At 31.6% G+C, this 22,787-nt stretch overlaps 1 protein-coding gene across 2 annotated transcripts; it reads left to right on the forward strand.

Annotated features, from left to right (window-relative positions):
- Window positions 1-2,292: 2,292 nt before the first annotated feature.
- LOC101503205 (uncharacterized) lies at window positions 2,293-21,095 on the forward strand. Of its 2 annotated transcripts, XM_012715446.3 has the most exons (18): window positions 2,293-2,627; window positions 3,117-3,259; window positions 4,008-4,105; window positions 4,601-4,809; window positions 5,538-6,152; window positions 6,667-6,815; window positions 7,621-7,836; window positions 8,569-8,718; window positions 9,998-10,856; window positions 11,178-11,326; window positions 11,413-11,631; window positions 12,395-12,544; window positions 17,592-17,712; window positions 17,816-18,403; window positions 18,704-18,852; window positions 19,036-19,254; window positions 19,472-19,621; window positions 20,482-21,095. In XM_012715446.3, exons 1-18 carry the CDS (start codon window positions 2,480-2,482, stop codon window positions 20,827-20,829), a joined length of 4,680 nt encoding a protein of 1,559 aa, XP_012570900.2. In that variant the 5' UTR covers window positions 2,293-2,479; the 3' UTR covers window positions 20,830-21,095. The 2 variants fall into 2 exon arrangements, with proteins under 2 accessions (XP_012570900.2, XP_073224336.1); XM_073368235.1 differs by lacking the exon at window positions 5,538-6,152 and having other exon boundaries at window positions 2,294-2,627.
- Window positions 21,096-22,787: the final 1,692 nt, after the last annotated feature.

Here is a 22,787-nt window from a genome sequence, read left to right on the forward strand (position 1 = left end):
TCTTACCCACTAGCCTTGGGTTTCAATTCTCGAACTTAAAGGAAGCAAAGAAAAACGAAAATGGAGGAAGGAGAACGGTGGCTTCGCGAGGCAGAGGAAGAAGATGGAAAAAATGTGGTTTTCTCTCCTTTGTCTTTCTTTCCCTTGTTTTTCTTTTCTTTCTTTTTCCTTCTTTCCTTTTTATTTCCTTTTCTTTTCTCTCCAAACAAATATGTATATATATATATATATATATTAATTACTTTTAACAAATATCTCAAAATATCTAGATATTTGGTAAATTACCATTTCACCCATAACGCATTAAATCATTAAATTCTTCGTAAAAGATTCACCGCAGTTAATTTAATTTATTCATCCATGAGTAATTCTAATCGGCATCAAAATATCTCTTTGGTCATATAAACTCCAAAATATTAATAACTTTGGTTAAAAAGCCTCCGAGTTCAATACCAAAATACACTAAAATACATAAAGTATACTTTAAAATTATGGGTCTTACACTTTACCTTCTTTTATCTACATTTCTACCACCTTTTTGTTTTTTGAGCATGTACTACCTCTTTTCTTCACTTAACTACCATTTAATGTTTTGATATTGCATTCCTCTTCATATGACCATATAGTTTCATAAAATCACATTTCAATAATTGCAACCGTTAACTTCTTCTTACATAACATAATTATCTTCCATAATTTTTCATCGGCTTACTATTCTTCTCCAATTAAATATTTGTTTCAGTTTTATATTGGTCACGTCCCTATATATATATATATATATATATATATATATATATATATATATATATATATAGTATATGACAATTTGTTTTGCCACATTCAACCTCTTTATGTAGTTGAAACATTTGCTTGCAATAATTCAGCAATGAAACCACATTGTCAGTAGTATGAAATATATAACATGTTACTTTTTATGTAATACCGTTTTGAATTCATGAACAAATCACATGCATACTAACAACTAATATTTGTCTATATAGATATTACGGTGATAGGCTATTGAAAACTAATTTTGTCAACATGTGTTTTTAATAAACTATACACGAATATTACAAAATATAATATAATGACAAACTCCAAATATTATTCAGTTTAGTCATTTTCCTCTAATCAATTATCATTTAATGTGTCTTAGTGTTCACACTATTATTTATTTATTTTTATAAATTCTACACTATTATTAATGATTCTAAAATTAAAGTTTTCACATATAATATTTTTTTTTAAATCATGCATATATTTTATTTTTCCTTTTTGTTTCTACTTCGAGGAAAATAGACGGTCATTTCTATTTCTTTTTCATAAAAAACTTTGAATATTCTTTGATCTTCTAAATTTCTGATCATGGTAATATCATATAAATACTGAATTCTTAATAAATACACTAATTTATACATCTAGAAAATTACATACATAGAATCTTTGTCCCGTACATTAATTTAGGCTTCATCAAATGAGCATAGTGCATGTAGCTGAAATATTCAGGACTTTGGAATCTCAGGCAACTAGGTAGTGTCATTACACAACCAAGAAATGCTTTGTTTTCATCAACAACTTAGTTAATACCTTGTTCTTTATGTCTGTGACAACCACTAATGAGACAATGGTTCTGTTTTTTACGAAAAAAATGAGATTTATTTATTAAAATATCTTTATTACTATAGTAATTAATGAAGTAGTAAGGTGGATTGACATATAATGTATATATTATATAGGTAAAATTATATCTAAAGTTCTTTATCTTATATAGTTGTAACATATTCACTATATTTTTTTATTTACATAAATCTTATCTTTAGAAAAATTTACAACTTTTGTCAATTTTTTTTTTAAAAGTGACGTGATCGTATTTAAACAGTAAATATTTATAAAGATAAAAGATCTATGTGGGATATATATACAAAAATAAAAGGTTTAAATTGTAAACATTTAGAAAGATAAATAATCTTATGAAAAAAAAAATAAAGCACGAATACATTACAATTAAATAAGATAAATCATTTACCAAATAGATAATTGTATCGGTAAAAAAAAAGGAAATTAATACTTATAAAATAACAAATAATATCAAATAAACAAATATGTTCTAAACGTGAGAGTTAATATATCAAGGGAGTAAGAAGCATAGATTTTTCCAAAAGCATCATAGTATCAGCTGTGACATTAAGTGCAATCCAACCATTATTTTTAAGGGGAACATTTACATAGGATACTTTATATGGACAAGAAATGTTAACTTTGACATATGTTAAAATGCAATATTACATCACACTTTGTATATTCAAATTAATTGTCACCTACATGCCTCCCTTATAACTAGAGACTCTATGCTCTTAATGAAGTTCTTCTGCTTAACAAAATTTTCCATTGGTAATTAATAAGCTATGTGAAGCTACTGGCTCTTATAAATTTTACCACATAAGAGTTTAGATAATAAGAGGTTGAATCAGAATAAGTCATGGCTATTGAACCACAGCATGTGATGGTGATGCAGGATGCATCTAAACTAAATTTGAAAGTATTTTCTTGGGTTGTAAATGGCTTATCACTCAAGCCAACAGATATGGTCACCCTATTTGCAATCCTGCATGAGGTTTATAATCCTTGTAAGTACTCTTCTCTGGAATTGAAAATAAGGAGGGTGTTTTTAAGCAGCTTTTCTTTTTAAATAAACACTTTTAGGATTATTTTGTGGCATACACTTTAAAAAAATTAGAATTAAAAAAAAAAAAACTAAACTGCTTAAAATATGAAACTGTTTTGATAGATAGATGTTTTTTAAATAAGTGATTTTTATTTTGATAAATAAATACAAGATACCTTATGATTTTCTTAAAATTCAAAAAAATTATTATTATCTTCTCAAGACAAGAAAGTGTTGAGTAATTGAGGATGAAGAACATTGTAATTTGAATATGGAACATCGACACTTCAGATCGATGGTGACTTTGGTGTCTACCTCAAGTAGTTACATTCAATGATTTTTATTATCGGTGTTAATGTGTTACTGTTGTGTTCGACATTGGTGTTTCAATATATTCATTTCACTAATCAATCACTTCCTCTATTTACCTTTCCACCAAATTACTTTATAGTGGGTTACAAAAGCAAATTGGACAACAAAGCACTGGCTGGAGTAAACCAGCGGATCATTGAGGAAGAACTTGCAAGAAAGAAGGAAGAGTTTCTGAATCATGAGGATCTTGCAAAGATTGCTAAATTGTATGACTCAAATGAGGTAATATCGACACCATTAATAAACTATAGTTTTTTTTTCTTTCAAAATTAACATGTCTTATGAACTCAAGTCTACTAGACTTTTGATCTTTTGTATTATCCATTTTGGGTCTTTAGTTAAAAGGCGTCTCAGTAAATTGAGAAGAGTGAGAGTTTATAAACTAAAAATTCTAAAGCAATGTGAGACTTTTGTGAGTGTGTCAGAACAATATCCCTCAGCCGAGGCTAAGGGGTCTGTCAGCTCCCGTGCATGGCTTATACCCTCCTTCTAGTGCCAATGTTCTTACCACGATTCTCTTGCACACTTTTTTGAGATATTGTCTGCTTTGGTCTTATCTAAACCTTCACAGTTTTATCCTTCGTTGAAAGACACCTTAGTAGATTGAGAAGAGTGAATGTTTATAAATTACTCTTAGCATCGATGTACAAGATAAAATCAATTTCTCCACACACAACAATTTGCATCTTTAACATTACATTAGAAACAAAGAAATTAAGCTCATTACTTAACTCTCTAGAAAATGTTACATAGTATCATGATCAATTTTCATCTAATAGGTAGCAATGGATGAAAATCAATCAACGATGTAATGTGAGCTGTTCTCTTGGTTATGCCATTAATATACTACCATTCATTTGTTTCATCCTAAAAGAAGATAATCATCAGCGAAAAATATTACTATTTGTGGTGTTATAACTTATATGTTTTACTGATAAACAATTTATATATTTTTGCATAATATTTTCAGGTGGTATTTAAGGTACAGTTGTTTGCAGGATCTTCACCGAAAAATGTTGCTATAGAAAATGCCATAAAACTAAAGGCAACTTGGATGATACTTGACAGGTTAGGCAAAATCAACTGATAATCTAATTTCTCTTTGATGTTTTATTATATATCTAAATCTAATGCAAGGCCATAAAATGTTGAATTCCATGCATCAATGAATGCAGTTAGAAAGATGACATAATGCATTGTTGGATAAGTAAAATTCATTGCTTGCATTTGTGATAGTTATTTGTTTTTGAGTATAGCTTAGCTATATTGTAGTTGAATATTAGGATTAGGAGTTTGAAATAAATGTAGAATGTATGTAACTTGAAATATACATTTTGAGGCGGATACTACGATGGTCCACCGTAAACTAGTATTTAAAAGTGTCTTGAAACATTAACAATGATTTGACGACATTTAACGGACTTTATATCTTTTCAATGTGGGATTTCATTTTTTCCAACAGTTATTTAAAAGCAAAAATGTAAAACCAAACACTTTTGTTGTACCAAATCTCTAATGATAAAGAAGATCTCAAGCTAATAAAATAATGCACCTCTTTTATAGGCAAATGAAGAAAGATGAGGAGTTATTCCTGCAGAAGCTTTCTTGTGGTGTATCTAGAGTGGTGGGTAAAACTCACATAGTACGTCTAAGAGGACCACTAGATGTTGCAGTTGAAATACAATGTAACAGCCATGAATCATATGCTGAAAGTTTACCAGAAAGTACATGTGGATGTGGAGATGTTTCCAACATTGGTTTTGTCCCCAAAAGTGAGTAATGAAACACTTTCAGATTTCAGCTCATTTATAACAATTTGTGTTACAGTTTCAATTGTTAATTACTTTAAATGTTTAATTATGTTTTGTTCACTCCAAATATACAAATTTTTGCTTTTAGTTTCCCTTATTTGTTGTTTTTGTCTTTAGTCTTCGTAAATTATGTAGCACTGACACTTCTGATTGAAGACATGTTCGGTGTCTGACACTGATATGAGTCAGACACAAACACGTACACAAAACACGACACTTACACTAACACGTTGACAGTGATATTAATTTAGTATCATACGACCCTGATACTAAATTATTATCATTGTCAATGTGTCAATATAAGTATCCTGTGTGGTGTATGTGTTTCTGCCAATGCTTTATAGCTTGTAAATATACCATTTTTTACTTTTGGTTCTTATTGTTTTATTTTAGTCTCTAAATTATTTGTTTATTTTGGAATTGATCCTCTAATATATTAAGCATTTGATTTTAGTCTCTTTAATATAAACTACATAAGAACTAAAATGAATATCCCTCTTATATGAACTCCAATATGAACAAATATTACAGCAACTTAGGGAAAACAATAAAGACTTTGCAAGATTAAAAAAAATTAAAGGACTAAAAAACAAAAAAAGGTAAAGTTTAGGGAACAAAAACATAAAAATGTTCCATTTATGACAGATCTTGAGCATCAAATTTTACAACTGACAATAATCTATTGATAGGTCCAGTTAATGAAGAAGGGGTAAGCCAGATAGATTGCATGCCCTATAAGGATGAAGGGTGCTCAACATTCACTCCTAACAGTAATAAAAATGATAAAAACAGTAACCAAATCACAGACAAGCAATGCCATGATCAAGAGCATATTGATGAAATGATGATTAACAATGATGAAACAAAAGATCATGAGATGATAATTTCTCATGAGGGTATATTAGATGAACAACAAGAGAGAACCATTTTGGAAAACTCAATGTGTTGTTCTATATGCTCTATCTGCAAAACTAGAAGGCCCAATATCGAATGGCGAAAAGAATTCAGTTATGAAGAGCTTGAATCAGCCACAGATGGATTTTCATTGAAGAACTGTCTATCTGAAAGTGGAAATCAATTTTCTACTTTCAAAGGAAAATTGGAGGGAGAGGTGAAAATAGTTGTTAAGCAGCATGAAATAAAAAATATTCAAGTAAGGGAAAAAATGAAGTCAGAAGTTCAAACAATCCTCAAAGTTAGACATAACAATGTGGTCATGCTATTGGGTTCATCTACACAAGATTGTTTCATGTTGACTGTATATGAGTTTGCATGCAATGGTTCCCTTGACATGTATCTATCAAGTAAGACATATGGTTAAATATTACATGTAGAATTTTGATAAATGTGTATATAGAAATCAATAGTTCGATTTAGAGTTGCATTATTTTGACATGAAATTCGACAACAACTTGGATAAATAACATAGTTCAAATATGTAGTTCGTTATGTTTGGTAGATGGTTATTAATCATAATAAAGTGTCGCAGTTCATTAACCATTCTCCACTGAACATAATTAAGCACAATTTTGAGTGTCAATGATCACGACTTTTAGATATACAAATATACATAATATTCCTTAACCACAATTTGAATTCAAATATACACTTGAAAATTGTAGTTAATGACCTTCCAAATTATAAATAATTGTGTTAAGTGGATGGTTACCGAGTTAATGAATTGCGACACTTTGTTATATTCATAAACTATTTACTGAACATAATTAACCACATATTTAAACTGCGTTAATTATCTAATTTGATGTTGAATTTTGTATGTGAAAATATCATTTCTCTAACACTTGTTACATTATGCAGGGGAAAGGTGCAGAGCATTGACCTGGAGTGAAAGGGTGAGAGTAGTAATAGGCCTCTCAAGAGGTCTAAAGTACCTACATGACAATAACATTATTCATGGCAATATAAAGCCAAGTAATATTCTTCTAACACATGACTTCAATCCACTGGTACATACTTGAACCTTGACAGCTATGTTAACTATCTATTTTTCCCATATGTCTTGTTGAAAATAAGATTAGGAATAATTGCAATTTTGATTTTTTTATTTTCATTCACGAAATTGATTTATTTATTTTAAAATTTGATAGTTTTGGTCCCTTAAATTTTGAAATTAAAAAAATAATCATGTGACATATTTTAAATGATGTGGCATACAATTTTATGATATATAACTGTTTAGATGCATTAATTATTTATATATTAATTAAATTATAAAAATTAATAATTTCAAAAACTGAAATTTTTGGATTGTTTTATGCCAATTTCATAAATGATGATTATTCCGCATTGTCTATCATATGTCATATCATTTAAAATATATTCAATTATCATTTTATTTTATTTAAAAAACTGAAGGAATGACCAAAATTATTGGATTGCGAAATAGGAAGACCGATTCTGTAAATTGGTGAAAATATGAGGATCAAAACTGTAATAAAGGTTGTTTTTCAATAGATTCTGATACCACATTAAATATGGAAAAAAGATACAGACAATAGTAAAACTATGTATTTCAAAAACACGACAGGCTCTAAATTACTAAATATCAAAATCATGAAAAATAATCCATAAGGGTCCTTAGATTAAAAATAAATATTCTATTTCTATTTATATATATACATTATGTTATACAATAAATACATAAATCCTGATCTTATTTTCAACATACATAATATTCAATATGAATATATATTTTGTCATTTTATGGAACTATCTGACTCTTATTTCAAATGATGAACAATATATCTTTAGCTTGGAGATTTTGACCTTGGGAAAAATCTGGAACCGAAGAATTCCTTGAATAATAAAAGCATAGGGAATTCTGAATACATAGCACCAGAGTATGAGGATAAGGGGAAAGTATCAAGTAAAACAGATGTATACTCTTTTGGTGTGGTTATTTTAGAGTTGATTACAGGACGCAAAGCAGCAGATAAAATATCAGGAGACAAAAAACTTGTTGCATGGGTAAGAAACACATCACATATCACAAAGCTTTTACTTACTACATCTCACAAAAATTTGAATTACTAAAAGAAAATTTCTAGTTTCACCCCAAAATTCCAAGTTACACACCTTTCAAGTTTCAAATTCACCAAATTATCCTTAACTCATCAAATCTTACATAAGTATACTTGAACTAAATTTTTGGGTTAATGTACTTGAATTGAGTTTGTATAAACATACTTAAATTGAGTTTTCGTAAATGTACTTTACCTGAGTTACGAAAGTGTACTTAAATTGAGTTTACGTAAACGTAGAGTATATGTAAACGTACTTGAACTAAGTTCTGTGTAAACATACTTGAACTCAGTTTGTTTAATATATAGAAACTCATAATCTACATGAATTGAGTTTTCGTAAACATACTTAAATTGAGTTGTGTAAGCTTACTTGACTTAATTTTACGTACAAGTTTAAAAAATACCTGTCTAAAAAAGAAATATGAGACAAAGGGACATTTAGGAATCATAATCATTTGATTTGTGTTAGAGGAGTGTTACTAGAAATTAAAGGGGGTGTAATTATATTTGTGCCTAAGAGTATTTAGAAAAAAATGTTTAATTCTTTACCCTTTACGTTTCCATTTTTTGACACATTGATTATCTGGATGTTATATTTAAATTATGATTAATGATACATATTCTACTATTGGTTGCTTATGAGTATCAGTTAAATTTATATTCTTTTTATTTTTAGGCCAAACCTCTTCTACGAGGAAAGAAGTACTCAGAACTGGTGGATCCTATAATAAGCAACACATATGAAGAAGAACAACTTCGCTGGTTGGTAAAAGTAGCAGCACAATGTCTCAAAAAGAAGCCTAAAGAAAGATTTTCCATGAACATGGTAAGTCCCAAATTCCCAAATGTTATAACATGTGATTTAAATAGTTCAAACTGAAAGAAAAAAAAAACGAGAGACATGTAGCACTGATATTTATGATCAAAGACATGTCCCGGATCTGGTGTCCGACATAACACCTTGATTACATTCAATTAATTCATTTTCTCAAATTATTACTGGTGTCTACATGTATAGCACACTTGGTTTGTTCCTTGTAGCAATGTAACATAAATATTACTTTGTACTGAAAATTTAATTATAAGATTGAAGGTAGGTGCTGAAATTTGGACCTTAGTATCTAAATATGAGTTGTACTATGTAAAACCCTAATTAATCATTAAAATACAAAGGAACTACAGCCACTCTGACATAGGCATACTTGGCTGAACTTCTTTGTCAAACGTCTCGTGTTCTTTGTTTTGCATCGTTCAGTATTCTTTTAGACTAAGTTATCAAACTCTTGAAACTCCAAAGCATATGATCAATGGTGCTCGAATCCATGCCAAATGGAATTTATTTTCTTTTTCTCTTTTAGTTCAAAATTCTCCTAACTTAGTAAGGGATTGAATTATAAGTAAGGTATGTGTGCAAAGTTAATAGATTGAAATATTATCCAACTCATCTTGTAACCTAATTGGCACTGGTGCAAGTCTTTAAGAGGTGGATGTGGTGATGATGCCAAAGGTTGGATTAACCCAAGTTGTACATTGAAAGAGATATTAGGACTTATAAAGAGGAACACCTTTCACTTTATAAGTCGGTTTTGAAATGATTAGTTAGACTAAGTGAAATCTAATATGGTATCAAAATCTATCCATTCGGGCCACCCACCATGTCCAATAGTGTCTGGTTGTGAGAGGGTGTATTGAGAAAAACTCAAGTCCCATGTCTGAAAATATTATAAAAAGTTGCACCCCTCGCTTAAGCCCTTTTTTTTATGGATGAGTTCAACCAAATATAAAACTTATATCCACTATGTCTCCTACCCTCCTTCTCTCCCAAGTGCTTTACATGTTCAATGCATTGGAACAAAAAGAAGTTGGATACCCTTTATTGTTGAGGTATTTCCTTTTGTTTAAAAACAATATTTGTGTGTAAATTGTGATTTTTTATTTCATGATACAGTGAATGTGATTCAACTTTCAATGATTTTGTTAGAGACGAAAGACAAAAAAGTTCTTGTGCTTATAACCGCCTCAGACATTTAGGTGGACAATTTTAGTCGTTCACTAAATATTATATATCATTTACATAACAAGTATATACATTTGGGAAATTTCAGGCTGTTTCTGCATTACAAGGCATAGCAGATGGCGAACAATGCCACATTACAGAAGACTTAACTTCAGATATATTACAAAGCATACCAAACAGAAAAGAATGCTACATGAAAGGGGACTTTCCTCCTGTTGTATCAGTCATAAGTGATTCACAAGGTAGCAAAGACAATGTAGGTCTAAAAGAAACTGATCACCAGAGTCCGAAAGAGGAGCGGACGGAGAGCGTCTCCTTTGAGAAGGAAACAATAAAAGTTGAAAACAATCATTTTTACATGATAGACCAGCAAAACTCCGATATATTGAGGCAAATTAATGAACACGTGATTGGTCATGATCAAGAAGAGGAGAAGAGCTTTGCTCAAGTGAAAAGAGGTTTAATACCGGCACCTATTTGTGGAATGATTGTTCAAACAAACCTGATCAATGATAAAACACAACGGCAGAGTAGCTTCTATGAGAATTTACATGATGAACATCAAGACAAAATCATTTTAGTGAACCCAAAATCCTCCGCATGCTCTATTTGCAAAAGTAAACGACCGAAAGTTGTGAGGATGAAAGACTTTACTTATGATGAACTTCTAGAAGCTACTCAAGGTTTTTCAGCTGAGAACTCTTTGTCAGAAAAAGAAGATGGGCCTACTTTCAAAGGCATGCTAGAGAGTAAGGTGAAAATAGTTGTTAAGAAATATCAAATTGCTAGATCTCAAGAAGAGAAGATATTCAAGTCAGAAGTCCAGTTATTCACCAATGTTAAACACAAAAATGTGGTCATGCTATTGGGGTTATGTACAGATAAAAGTCAATTGATGATTGTTTATGAACATGTATGCAATGGTTCTCTTGACCATTACCTATCAAGTAAGGATTAATATATTGTGTTACTTCTTTTATCTACAAATGAAATCTAAGAATCTTATGCTTTGAACTTGCATGAGTTTGCTAATTAATTATGTATCACCGAAATTTTTGATCGAAGGTATTTTCGGTGTCTGACACATGGCAGTGTCCGACACTGATATGACCTTGACATAAATTCAATTACTTCTATTTCTTAAATTATTGTCAGAGTGTCAACATGTTTGTATAAGTGTCGTGTCCGGTGTTTGTGTTTGTGTTTGTGTTTGTGTTTGTGTCAGTGCGTCATAGCTAAGTAATGAACTTTAAAACATTATTATGCAGAGGGAAATTTCCAGTCATTGACATGGATGGAAAGGGTGAAAGTATCAGTAGGTACTGCTAGAGGTTTAAAGTACCTACATGGGAATAACATAATTCATGGAAGTATAAAAGCAAGTAACATCCTTCTAACACATGACTTTGAACCACTGGTACTTGTTGAACCTTGATTTAGTTTTCTTTAAGTTATGTTATCTTGAGAAAATAAATTTGTACTTTTATCTGTTTATTTCTTTAGATTGGAGATTTTGGCTTAGGAAAAGTGAAACTTGAGCCAATGAAGTCCTACAAAGATAAAAGTGCAAGAGATTTTGGTTATACAGCACCTGAGTATCTGGAGAACGGGAAACTATCAACTAAGACAGATGTGTATTCCTTTGGAGTTGTTCTTTTAGAACTTATCACTGGCCGGAGGGCAACGGATAAATTACCGGGAGGCAAAAGCCTTGTTGGATGGGTAAGAGACAATATGTTAAAAATTTCATATATCAGTACTATGCAAATGAATAACGTACATATAAGGTCGGGTTGGTGGCTACATTGAGAGAGTTAGAGAGTGGATTAACAAGGAAGGTTCCGGTTCGATCTACTAACAATACTGTTATCCTGATATTGACTATTCCAAAAAAATTGTATGTTTTCCTATAGGAAGGAGTCTTTGGATATCTGAAACAAATGTTCCTTCTCATCTCACTTACTGTGTATACAAAATGTAATCAGCAAGAAACACATTTTGCATTGATCATGTAATTTCACCAAAATTGCTACACATTAAAACATAAAATATACATGAATAGTAAAAGTAATTTATGACTGTGTAGTAGCTTGCAAGTTCTATTGTAGAGAAATCTTATGTCCTTCTCATTGTCATATTGATAGGTATTGGTTCAGAATCTATAACAAAAAATTTACATGTATTTATAGAAAACTGAAAGCTATTACATTATATAATTTAGGGTTGTCAATCACAGAAAATAGCAGTTAATTCAAATTCTTCTATGCAACAGGGTTGTCTCTATAGTCGTTATTTGACAATATTTTGTACTAAAAAACGTATTACAGAAAAATATTGGATTTAGGGCTATAGAGCCTCATATAACATTAATTGCACATACTACTCATTATTTAGTTTGGGAAATTTGGTGTTTACAGTATATTTTTTTCTTTTTGCTTATCTGCATCATACCAAGTTCTGTGTTTGTATTCTTTTCCATTTCTAGGCAAGGCCACTACTGGGAGGAAAGAAGTATCATCAGTTAATGGATCCAAAAATCAGTAATTCCTGTGAAGAAGAACAGCTACTATGGTTGGTCCAAGTAACAGAAAAATGTCTCAAAAAGAATCCTAAGGAAAGATATACAATGAACATGGTAAGTCTACATGATATTTATATTTCCCTTCACAATAGAGTCACAACTCTATTCGACAAACTTTACAGTATTCAAAGAAATGTCATAACCAATAGGCCTAACAACCTCATAGCTAACTAACTAATTATTTGTTTCAAGAATTAGAGTAAAATTATATTTATCGAATTGAATATATGATGGCAATACATCAGATATATATATACTAGATTACTAAACAACCAAATCTTATTAATACTCATATATAACAAAATCCCTATTAATACTCATATATAACTAAATCCTTACTAGTACTCCTATTCAACTGAATCCCTATACTTGAGGGATATTAAACAGAAACAGATTTTGACACTCCCCCTCAAGTTGGTGAATAGATGTTCTCCATTTCCAACATGGATACAATTCTTTCAAAGTTGCTGTTGTTTAGCCCTTTAGTTAGAAGATCTGCAAGGTTGCCTTTAGAGGAGACATATGGAGTGTAAGTTAGGCTACTATCGAGTTTTTCTTTGATGAAATGTCTATCAACTTCAATATGCTTGGTTCTATCATGTTGCACTGGATTATGTGCTATGCTAATAGCAGATTTATTATCACAATAGAGTTTCATTGGTTCATCTCACTTTATCTTTAGATCCTCCAAAATGATCTTCAACTACAGTAATTCACATATTCCTTGTGCCATTGCTCTAAATTCTGCTTCAGCACTGGATCTGGATACCACACTTTGTTTCTTACTCTTCCAAGTCACAAGATTCCCACATGGAAATGTGCAATATCCCGTGGTTGACCTTCTATCTATAATTGACCCTGCATAGTCAGCATCAGTATATGTTTCAAGACCCACATTTTCATTTTGTCTGAACAAAATTCCTCTTCCTAGGGTTCCTTTCAAATATTGCACGATTCTGAGTGCAGCTTGCAAGTGTATCTCCTTTGTTTGGTGCATGAATTGACTGACGAGGCTTATACCAAAGACAATATCAGGTCTAGTATGTGACAGATATATGAGTCTTCAAACAAATCTTTGGTACATTTCCTTGTCAATTGCAATGTCTTCTTCTGCATTTCCCAACTTTAAATTTGAATCGATTGGTGTACTCGTTGGTTTGCATGCTGCCTTGCCTGTTTCCTGCAGAAGATCTGTGACATATTTTTGTTGGGATATGAAAACCCTTTTCTTAAAGTGAACCACTTCAATTCCCAAGAAATACTTCAATTTCCTATGGTTTTAATCTCAAATTCTTTGGCTGAGTGTTGTCCTAAAAATTGTTGCTCCTTTTCATCATCACCAGTCACTATAACTCTAGCAAACCTTCCAAACCACGCTCGTGGTGATTGTTTAAGCCCATATAGAGCATTCTTTAGCTTACAAACGGTGTTGGCAGCAATATGATCACTATATCTAAGGGGTAAGTCCATATAAATATCTTCTTCTATATCTCCATGGAGGAAGACATTTTTTACATCAAATTGGTGCAAGTTCCAACTGTAATTAGCTGCTAGAGATAATATCACTCGGAAGGTGTTCATTTTTGAAACCGGAGCAAATGTTTCCAAGTAATCCACTTTATATGTTTGAGTAAATCCTTTAGCTACCAACCTTACCTTGTACATCTCAATAGATCCATCAACCTTGTACTTTATAGTGTATACCCACTTGCATCCTACAGGTTTCTTTTCACTAGAATTTGAAGCATCAAGATAAGTTACCTCATGTCAAGTCGGATTAGACTCTAGGATGTGAATAGATTCAGGAATGACCTTTGTTTTTCTTGTATATATTAGATTCTTTCCATTTCTTACATTAATGTCATCATTTCCATCTTCCTCAGAATCAATTTCAGTCTCAACATTGTCAATTATATCTTTTTCAAAATCAATTTCAGTCTCAACTTATGGTTCAAGAGTCAACCCAGGAAGTAGAAGAGACTCATCTTCTTTACTAGTATTCTCCCGCTGAAGATGGGTTTGACCAAAGAAACTTTCTTGTTCATGGAAAGTGATATTTCGGGAGACAAATTTTTTTTGGGATGGTGGATGATAACATTTGTAGTCGTTTTGGATGGAAGAGTACCCGATAAAGACACATTTTAAGGCTCTAGGATCAAGTTTCCCTCTACTATCACTATGGATATGGACAAACGACGCACACCCAAATATTATGGGAGTAAGATTACTACTGGTGGACACATTAGAGTAGAATGAGTACAGGGACTCCATGGGAGTTTTAAAGGCAAGAACTCTAGAAGGTAATCGATTTATAAGATACGATGCAATTAAAACTGCCTCTCCCCAAAATTTCTTGGGAACATTATTTTGAAATGACATCGTTCGAGTTTGATCTAACAAGTGGCCATTTTTCCTATCAGCAATCCCATTTTATTGGGGTGTTTTAACACATGAGGACTCATGAATAATGCCTCTTTTTGACAAAAAGAATTAAGCCCATGATTAAAGTAATCGTTGGCATTTCAGATCTAATCCTCTTAATACTCAATCCGAATTGATTTTTTATCATGGAGAAGAAGTGTACAAACACGTAATTGACTTCAGATTTTTTTTTAGCAAGTAAACCCGAGTACAGTCATCAATGAAGGTTACAAACTAACGAACTCCTGATATATTTGGAACATTAGAGGGACCCCACACATCAGTATGAACTAAATAGAAGGGAGAAATACTCATTTGGTTACTACTTGGAAAAGGTACACGTTTGTGTTTAGCAAGCTCACACACCTCACAGTGAAGACTTTCTACCTCTAATTTTTTGAAGAGAGAAGGAAACAACTGTTTTATAACTCTAAATAAAGGATGACCTAGGCGGAACTGGTATAAAATGACATTGTTCCTGTTGGTCTTTATTGATTTAGAACAAAAGGAATTGGTATTGTTGAGTACATTTGGAGAAAGATTTTGATTATCTAAGTAATATAGACCATTCCTCTCTCTAGCATTATCAATTGTCCTCCCTGAATTCTTGTCCTGAAAGACACAAGATTTTTTATAAAAGACATTAAATAATAGCTCTTGTGTTAATTTTTGTTTGAAAATTAAGATGTGGAAAATTTAGGAATATGAAGGACATTTCTTAGAGTTATGGATGAGTTTATTTGGACATCTCCTTGACCTGCTGCAGTTAGAAGGGTACCATCTATTGTGGATATTTTCTTTTTTCTAGGGCAAGGTGAATAAGTGGAGAAGTGTGTAGGTAAGAGTGTGTTGTGGATATTTTATTGTTGCTAGAGCAAGGTGAATAAATGGAGAAGTGTGTAGGTAAGAGTGTCATGTGGTCAATGGCTCCAGAATCCAGTATCCAACATTGGTTATAGGTTGTATCTGAAGCATTAAGTCTTGTTAGAATATTAGAAAATATCTTATAATATCCATTATATTATATTAGAGTATCTTGAATTATTCCCTAGGATCAATTTATAATCATAGAGATATCTTAGAGTATCTCTCATTATTATTATGATTTATTCCTTATTTATGATTGAGTCTATGTTTCTCTATAAATAGAGATTAGTATTGAGTCTTTTGTAATCAAATCAGCATTAAGCTATTATCAATAATATTTAAACCCTTATTATTTTCTCTCCTCCTTTTCTCTAAAATCCCACAACTTCAACAAGTCTAAAAGAAAATTGAAACTTACTAAGAGGAAATGTACTTGTATATACTAGAGAACTAGTATATGTCGGTTTCTCCAACTTACTAAGAAGTGATCTAATCTTCTTTATTTCATCTTCATTGAGTCAGGCCATATTCGTAAAATCAACAGTCAAACGATATTAGAGGCGAAAGATTGATCTATCAAACAAAACAAACTTCAAACGTAAAAAAAAATATCCACAAAATGTAAGTGTTATAATGCCGCAACAGAAAAGCCCGAGCGAAAACCGTGTGAGCTTCAAATGAACCACAAACAAAAGTGCTCAGTAACGACGTGAGTATTGAACACACTATGGCAGTGAGTAGGCCAAAAAGAAATCTCAAGTTGCTGCAATGAAGGCAGCAAAAAGGCCACAATGAAGGTGGCTAAGGTTTCAGGAAAATAGAAACTGCGATGAAGGCGGTAAGCTTATGTGGAAGTAAGGGCCACAACGAAGGTGACTAAGGTTTCAGGAAAAAGGAAACCACAATGAAGGCGACAAATTTATGCGGAAGCAAGGCTCTCAAAGATCGAGAGCTCTGATACCATCTCAAGGATTAAAGTAAAATTATATTTATTGAATTAAAAATATTTTGACAGTACATCATATATATATATATATATATATATATACACACTAGATTCCTAAACAACTAATTCCTATTAGTACTCATATATAACTAAATCCCTATTAGTACTCATATATAGCTAAATCCCTACTAGTACTCCTATTCAACGGAATCCCTATACTTGAGGGATATTAAATAGGAATGGATTTTGACAATTAGTAACTAACTAACTAACTAACTCTTAACTACTCTAATTAGCCATTATTTTATATGCAAACTATATACCAGTTCATTCACTTAGAAAAAATTATACATCTCACCTATGAAGCACGAATACTGACACGAACACTGAACATGAAACTAACACTTACATGTCAACACCAATAATAATTTGAGAAAATTAATTAATTGAATGTAGTTCATGTGTCATGTCTTGTTGGTGTCTAATAATGACGTTTGTCGGACACCGAGACACACTTTGATCAGAAGTGTTGGTGCTACAAAGCATGTCACATAATAAAATTATATGGCACAAACATGCGTGATATAGAAGCTTAAAATGGAAATTACATTGTGAAAAAGTATTTAACTTTTATTGAAGGTGGTTAAATGAACTTACTGCAAAAGGATTATACAGTTTTCAAGGTAATTAATTGTGAAAAGAAACAGTGGTAGCAAATAAAAAAAGTCCTATCTAGTTCAAGAGGTAAACAAATGTAGAAAGGAACATAGTCTTGCACATTTCATTGGCTCATAGGAATAGATGTAAACTTTTATAAATTACGTATCATTTAAAAGTTACATATAATGGCTATTCGGGTTATTTCAGGTTGTATCTGCATTACAAGGAATAGCAGAATCAGATGAATGTTGTGTCGTTGAAGAAGAATCTCCAAAAAACTCATATTCACCAAACGATGAATTGTCTATGCCTAAGACTAGTTCACAAGGTACATTAAATACTTTTTAGGTTCAATTTCTGCTAACTTTGCTTCTTTATTATTCCTTTTCCTTGAGGAGGTGGGAAGGACTTAAACAATAACCAAATGATAGGTGAAATGATGGCCGAACTGGTACCCAGAGAACAAGAACAGATTGACAGAAACAGATACAAAGCAGAGATAAGCTTCAGAACTTCAATTACAAGCAATGACATGATTGACCAGATAAACCCGGATCAACAGATCGAGGAAAATCATCAACATTATAAAGAAACCATCCACTTAGAAAAGAATGGGATTTTCTTGAATCAGAATCAAGGAAAAACCATTTTGGAGAATTTAAAGTCTTCTGTATGCTCAATCTGCAAAAGTAGGCGTCCAAATAACAGATCACAAAGGAAATTTACATGGGAAGAACTTGAAGATGCTACAGAAGGATTTTCAATAAAGTATTCACTATCTGAAGGTGAATATGGACCTGCATTTAGAGGTCAGCTTGATAATAAGGTGAAAATAGCTATTAAGAAAATTCAAGTCACAAGCTTGCAGGAAGAGAAGATGTTTATGACAGAAGTCCAGTTGCTCGCAAATGCTAGACATGAAAACATGATCATGCTTCTCGGTTCGTGTATACGAGAAAATCAATTGCTGGTTGTATATGAGTACGCATGCAACGGTTCCCTTGACCAATACTTATCAAGTAAGTATAAATCTATTAATGTTAAACTCAGAGCTTGTGTATTATAAATGAGGTATGAGCCTGTAAATCTTTTAAGCAAAATTAATGTGCAAAAACATTACGATAGAGTCAGTGGTCGTAACTAGATTGGCACCACAGGCTCTAACAATCATTTAAAGCTCTGTTTGGTAAAAATTAGCTGATAGCTGATGAATTAGTTGATAGTTGGCAGCTTATAGCTTATAGCTGATAAGCTAATTGAGGTGCACTTTTAGTTAAGAAATGTAAGTTCACACGAAAGGAATTTTCTGAATCATGCAGGAAAAAATGGTAGGTCATTGAATTGGAGAGAAAGGGTGAAAATAGCAATAGGTTTATCCAGAGGTCTGAAGTATTTACATGAGAACAACATAATACATGGAAGAGTAAAACCAAGTAACATTCTTCTAAATCATGACTTTAAACCATTGGTACTTTCTTGAACCTTCAAAAATCATTTTATATTATCCTAACTTTCAATATGAAGAGGCTTTTTTCTATTTTCCAAAAAAAAAAAAAAAAAGAAGAGGCTTCTTTCTTGAAACTTTTTTTAATTTTTTATGTTATCTAATAAAAACAATTTGCTTCTTATTGCAATGTATATCATCCTTTAGGTTGGAGATTTTATGTTTAGAAAAGAAAGAAGTGAATTGAAGAATAGCCACGAAGATAAATGTGTTAGGAATTGTGGATACACTGCACCAGAGTGTTGGGATTGTGGAAAACTATCAACAAAGGGAGATGTGTACTCTTTTGGTGTCATTCTTTTAGAGTTGATTGCTGGCTGTTTGATTTCAGATCAAATACCAGGACATAAATGTCTTGTTGAATGGGTAAGAACCATGAATTTATTTACTTATTCTATATGTTTCACTTTTATGTATAAATAAAATAGTCTAACCATATTAAAGATTAACTTTGGTATTAGAATCGTATATTAGTGTACTTGTTCTAATAATTCTACATGCTACCACATCCACTGAAGATAGGAACCTGGCTGTTATATTTTACTGATTTCATTGGATATATGTTTTGCACAAAATTCTTCAGGCAAGGCCACTTCTTGGTGGAAGAAAGTACCTACAGTTGGTGGATCCCAAAATCAGCAGTTCCTATGATGAAGAAGAACTTGCTTCATTAGTCCTAGTAACAGAAAAGTGTCTCAGAAAGAATCCCAAGGAAAGGTTTACCATGAATATGGTAAGATAAGTCATTCAGGAGATTATTTATAATTCAGGAGATTATTTATAATAACGTGTTTGGGTCATCTACAACTGCTTAATAGTGCTATGTGAGAACAATTAGATTTAGAGGGAAAAAATTTATCACTTTAAATCTAATTATCCTTAAAGTTGTTGCACCATACAATAGTGGTAGAAAATTCAGGTCCAACTTTGTATAACGGAGATCATTTAGTTAGTAAGTAATAGTTGATTAAATCTTAATAGCAAGTTATGGTAGAGCACTATAATATTAAAAAATCTCAACATTTCTGGTCAGATACAACCAAAAAAAGTTACTTCTGAACGTAGTGATTATGTTATTGAGATACATTATAGTAAACATTTATGTCACTCCAAAGCCAATAATTCTTGTTGTCTTTGTGGTGATATAAAGATATTTTATAAATTATAAGGATGAATATATTATGTATATTCTCAAAATCAAGTTAAGCAGTATATCTCATATTTATCAAGAAACAATCCAAAATTTCATGTAGACATCATAAAACAGCTAAAAACACTGTATATTGCTTGATCATGTCCTATTTAAGGCTTCATCATGGTTTTAAATTGTAGTTTCAATTGCGGTTACACTACGAGCCTAGTACTAAACATGCAGACAAATGTGACCGCAATTGCGGTTGTGATACCATTGCAGAGGCCTGTAAAAACTTTATATTGCTTATGAACTGCAATTTAGAACTGATAAATTGAGTAAATTGAGTACATTGTCGATTTGAACTACATCATATCATATCATCTAATACAAAAGTCGATTTGAGTAAATTGTTAATGAAACATAGTTTTACTTATAAAATGTGGCTTTATATATTGCAGGTTGTCTCTGTAATGCCATTTGTAGTTGATAGCAATGAAATTTATGTAATTGAAGACTCTTCTTCATCAGAAAAATCAAATGAAGAATGCCGCGATTCATATGTAGCAAGCTCAAAAGTTGAAGAGGAACTACAAGATGAAAACAAATTAGGCACAAAGATTGGTGAAGAAAGAGAAGACAATATAGCATGTAGTAGAAAAAACAGTGAAACAGAAAGCACAAGCCCCATGGTATTTCAAGATGGGGGAAGTTGTGAATCTTATGGTGGAGCTAGAGACTTTTTTCTCCAAGGTGCTCAAGAATATATAGCATGTGAAATTTTTTTTAGCTTGTGCAATTCAATTTAAGTATACATTTATTGTGTTACAATCCATGAAAGTAAGACATTGAATGAATCAAACACACAAATGGAGCCATATACAAAATTAAAATGCCATTTCTGAGAATGTGTGATGTATATTGATATACCCTCTTTTGGAGTTTGAAGGGGAGCGAAAGGGAGTGCTTTGGGGAGAGTGGAAGAGAGGGAAATAGAGAGAAATATTTTCATTTATTTGAGAAATTGATTTTGTAAACAATGATAAAAGAATGCTTATGATTAATATATTTTTAATTTTTAAATTATTATAACAACACATAAGATGTGTGAAGTATCAATAACGAAATTTTACGATTCCTAATTAATGTTGTGATTTTGTCATTACTATGATTTTGATATATATATATATGTATATGCTAAGAATCAAAACTGTACTTTATTGTACTTTATTGTATAGGAGTTAGAATATTTGTATAATGATTAATGAGTGTCATTAATGAAAAGCAACAAAATATAAATTTTACATGGTATCAGCAGGTTTTCGATCAAACATGTGACTTCTTGGTTGATCTTAGGATTTATTCAGCCACACCACTTTGGTTGCTCTTGTTTTGGTCCTTCGCTGCTCAAGGTCGTTCTTCCTCGTGTTCGTTTCTCCCCGCTTTTTGTTTCTTCATTGCTCTTCGTGTCTTGTTTATCCAATTCCTAGTTTTTTTTTCGTGTTCGTTTCTTGCTTTATGTTATCTGGGCATTCCAGTTTCAAATGTATGTGAAAGGGAAAGGATTGTTGGTTATAACTGAATTTGGTCAATTTGGTTATGACACTACAAACAATTTGGTCAATTTTGTTATAGTTAGTTAAGCTAATGTGCCTTTAAACACTATAAATAATTGTAAATGCACTGTGTTGCATTGCTTGCAAAACAAAAGAGAAAAATGCAATTGTCAAAAGGATTCATAGAAATTAAAGAATAGAGATTAACGAAGAGAGATAAAAAAGAGATTGTAAAAGAAAGCTAGTATTGTTGAATTCTCAACAGTCATAGATACTACGATATTACAATTGATGAGACCTTAATCTTATAAATTCAAATCTGCATAGTGAATTGTCTTGTTTTCATGCCTGTGACGTAGGTTTCAAGTAATTGAGGCTGAACATGTATACTTTGGTGTTATTCTTGCCTTATCGTTCTTTAATTTTGGTTTTACATTGATTGAAAAATTGTTTTCAAAACTGCACAAACAGAGAACATTCTCCGTTTCAATTCTGGTGAAGAACGTTCTCTATTTTCAGTAAAAACGAACATTCTTCGTTTTAATTTTTGATTTTGCAATTGTTAGTTTTTTGTTTTGTTGGTTAATTCTTGTTGCAGATCTCTTTATTTTTTTTAACAATTGGCGTCGTATGTGGAAAGGGAGCAACAATAGATGGAACCACAAAGTTTGATATTGAAAAGTTCAATGGATCAAATGACTTTGGTATGTGGATGATAAAGATTCATGTTGTTCTGGTACAACATTGTTTGGTGAATGCGTTGAAGGGTGAATCAGCTCTTCCTGCAACAATGACTACTCATGAAAAGGAAGAAAAACCTGTTACAGTACAGATTGTTGATTTTAATAAGATTCTTGATGATTTAGAAAATTAAGAAGTCAAGTTAGATGATGAACACAAAGCTATAATACTGCTTAATGCATTGCCAAGTTCATATGAACACTTCAAGGATGCTATCATGTCTGGAAGAGAACAGACAATTACTCTTGAAGAAGTTCATACATCTATCCGGACAAAGAAAAACTATAAAAGGCACAATGTCAAGAATATATGATAATCATGTTGAAAGTCTGAATGTTACCAGAAGAAGAACTGACAAGAAATGATCAAATGGTAATAAGCATAGGTCCAATTCAAGATCCAAATATGAAGGGAAGTATAAATGCTTTCATTTTCACAAGAAGGGACATCTCAAGAAAGATTGCCTAGAA

The sequence above is a fragment of the Cicer arietinum genome, chromosome 5 (assembly GCF_000331145.2).
Source record: "Cicer arietinum cultivar CDC Frontier isolate Library 1 chromosome 5, Cicar.CDCFrontier_v2.0, whole genome shotgun sequence".
Taxonomy (NCBI): Eukaryota; Viridiplantae; Streptophyta; class Magnoliopsida; order Fabales; family Fabaceae; genus Cicer; species Cicer arietinum.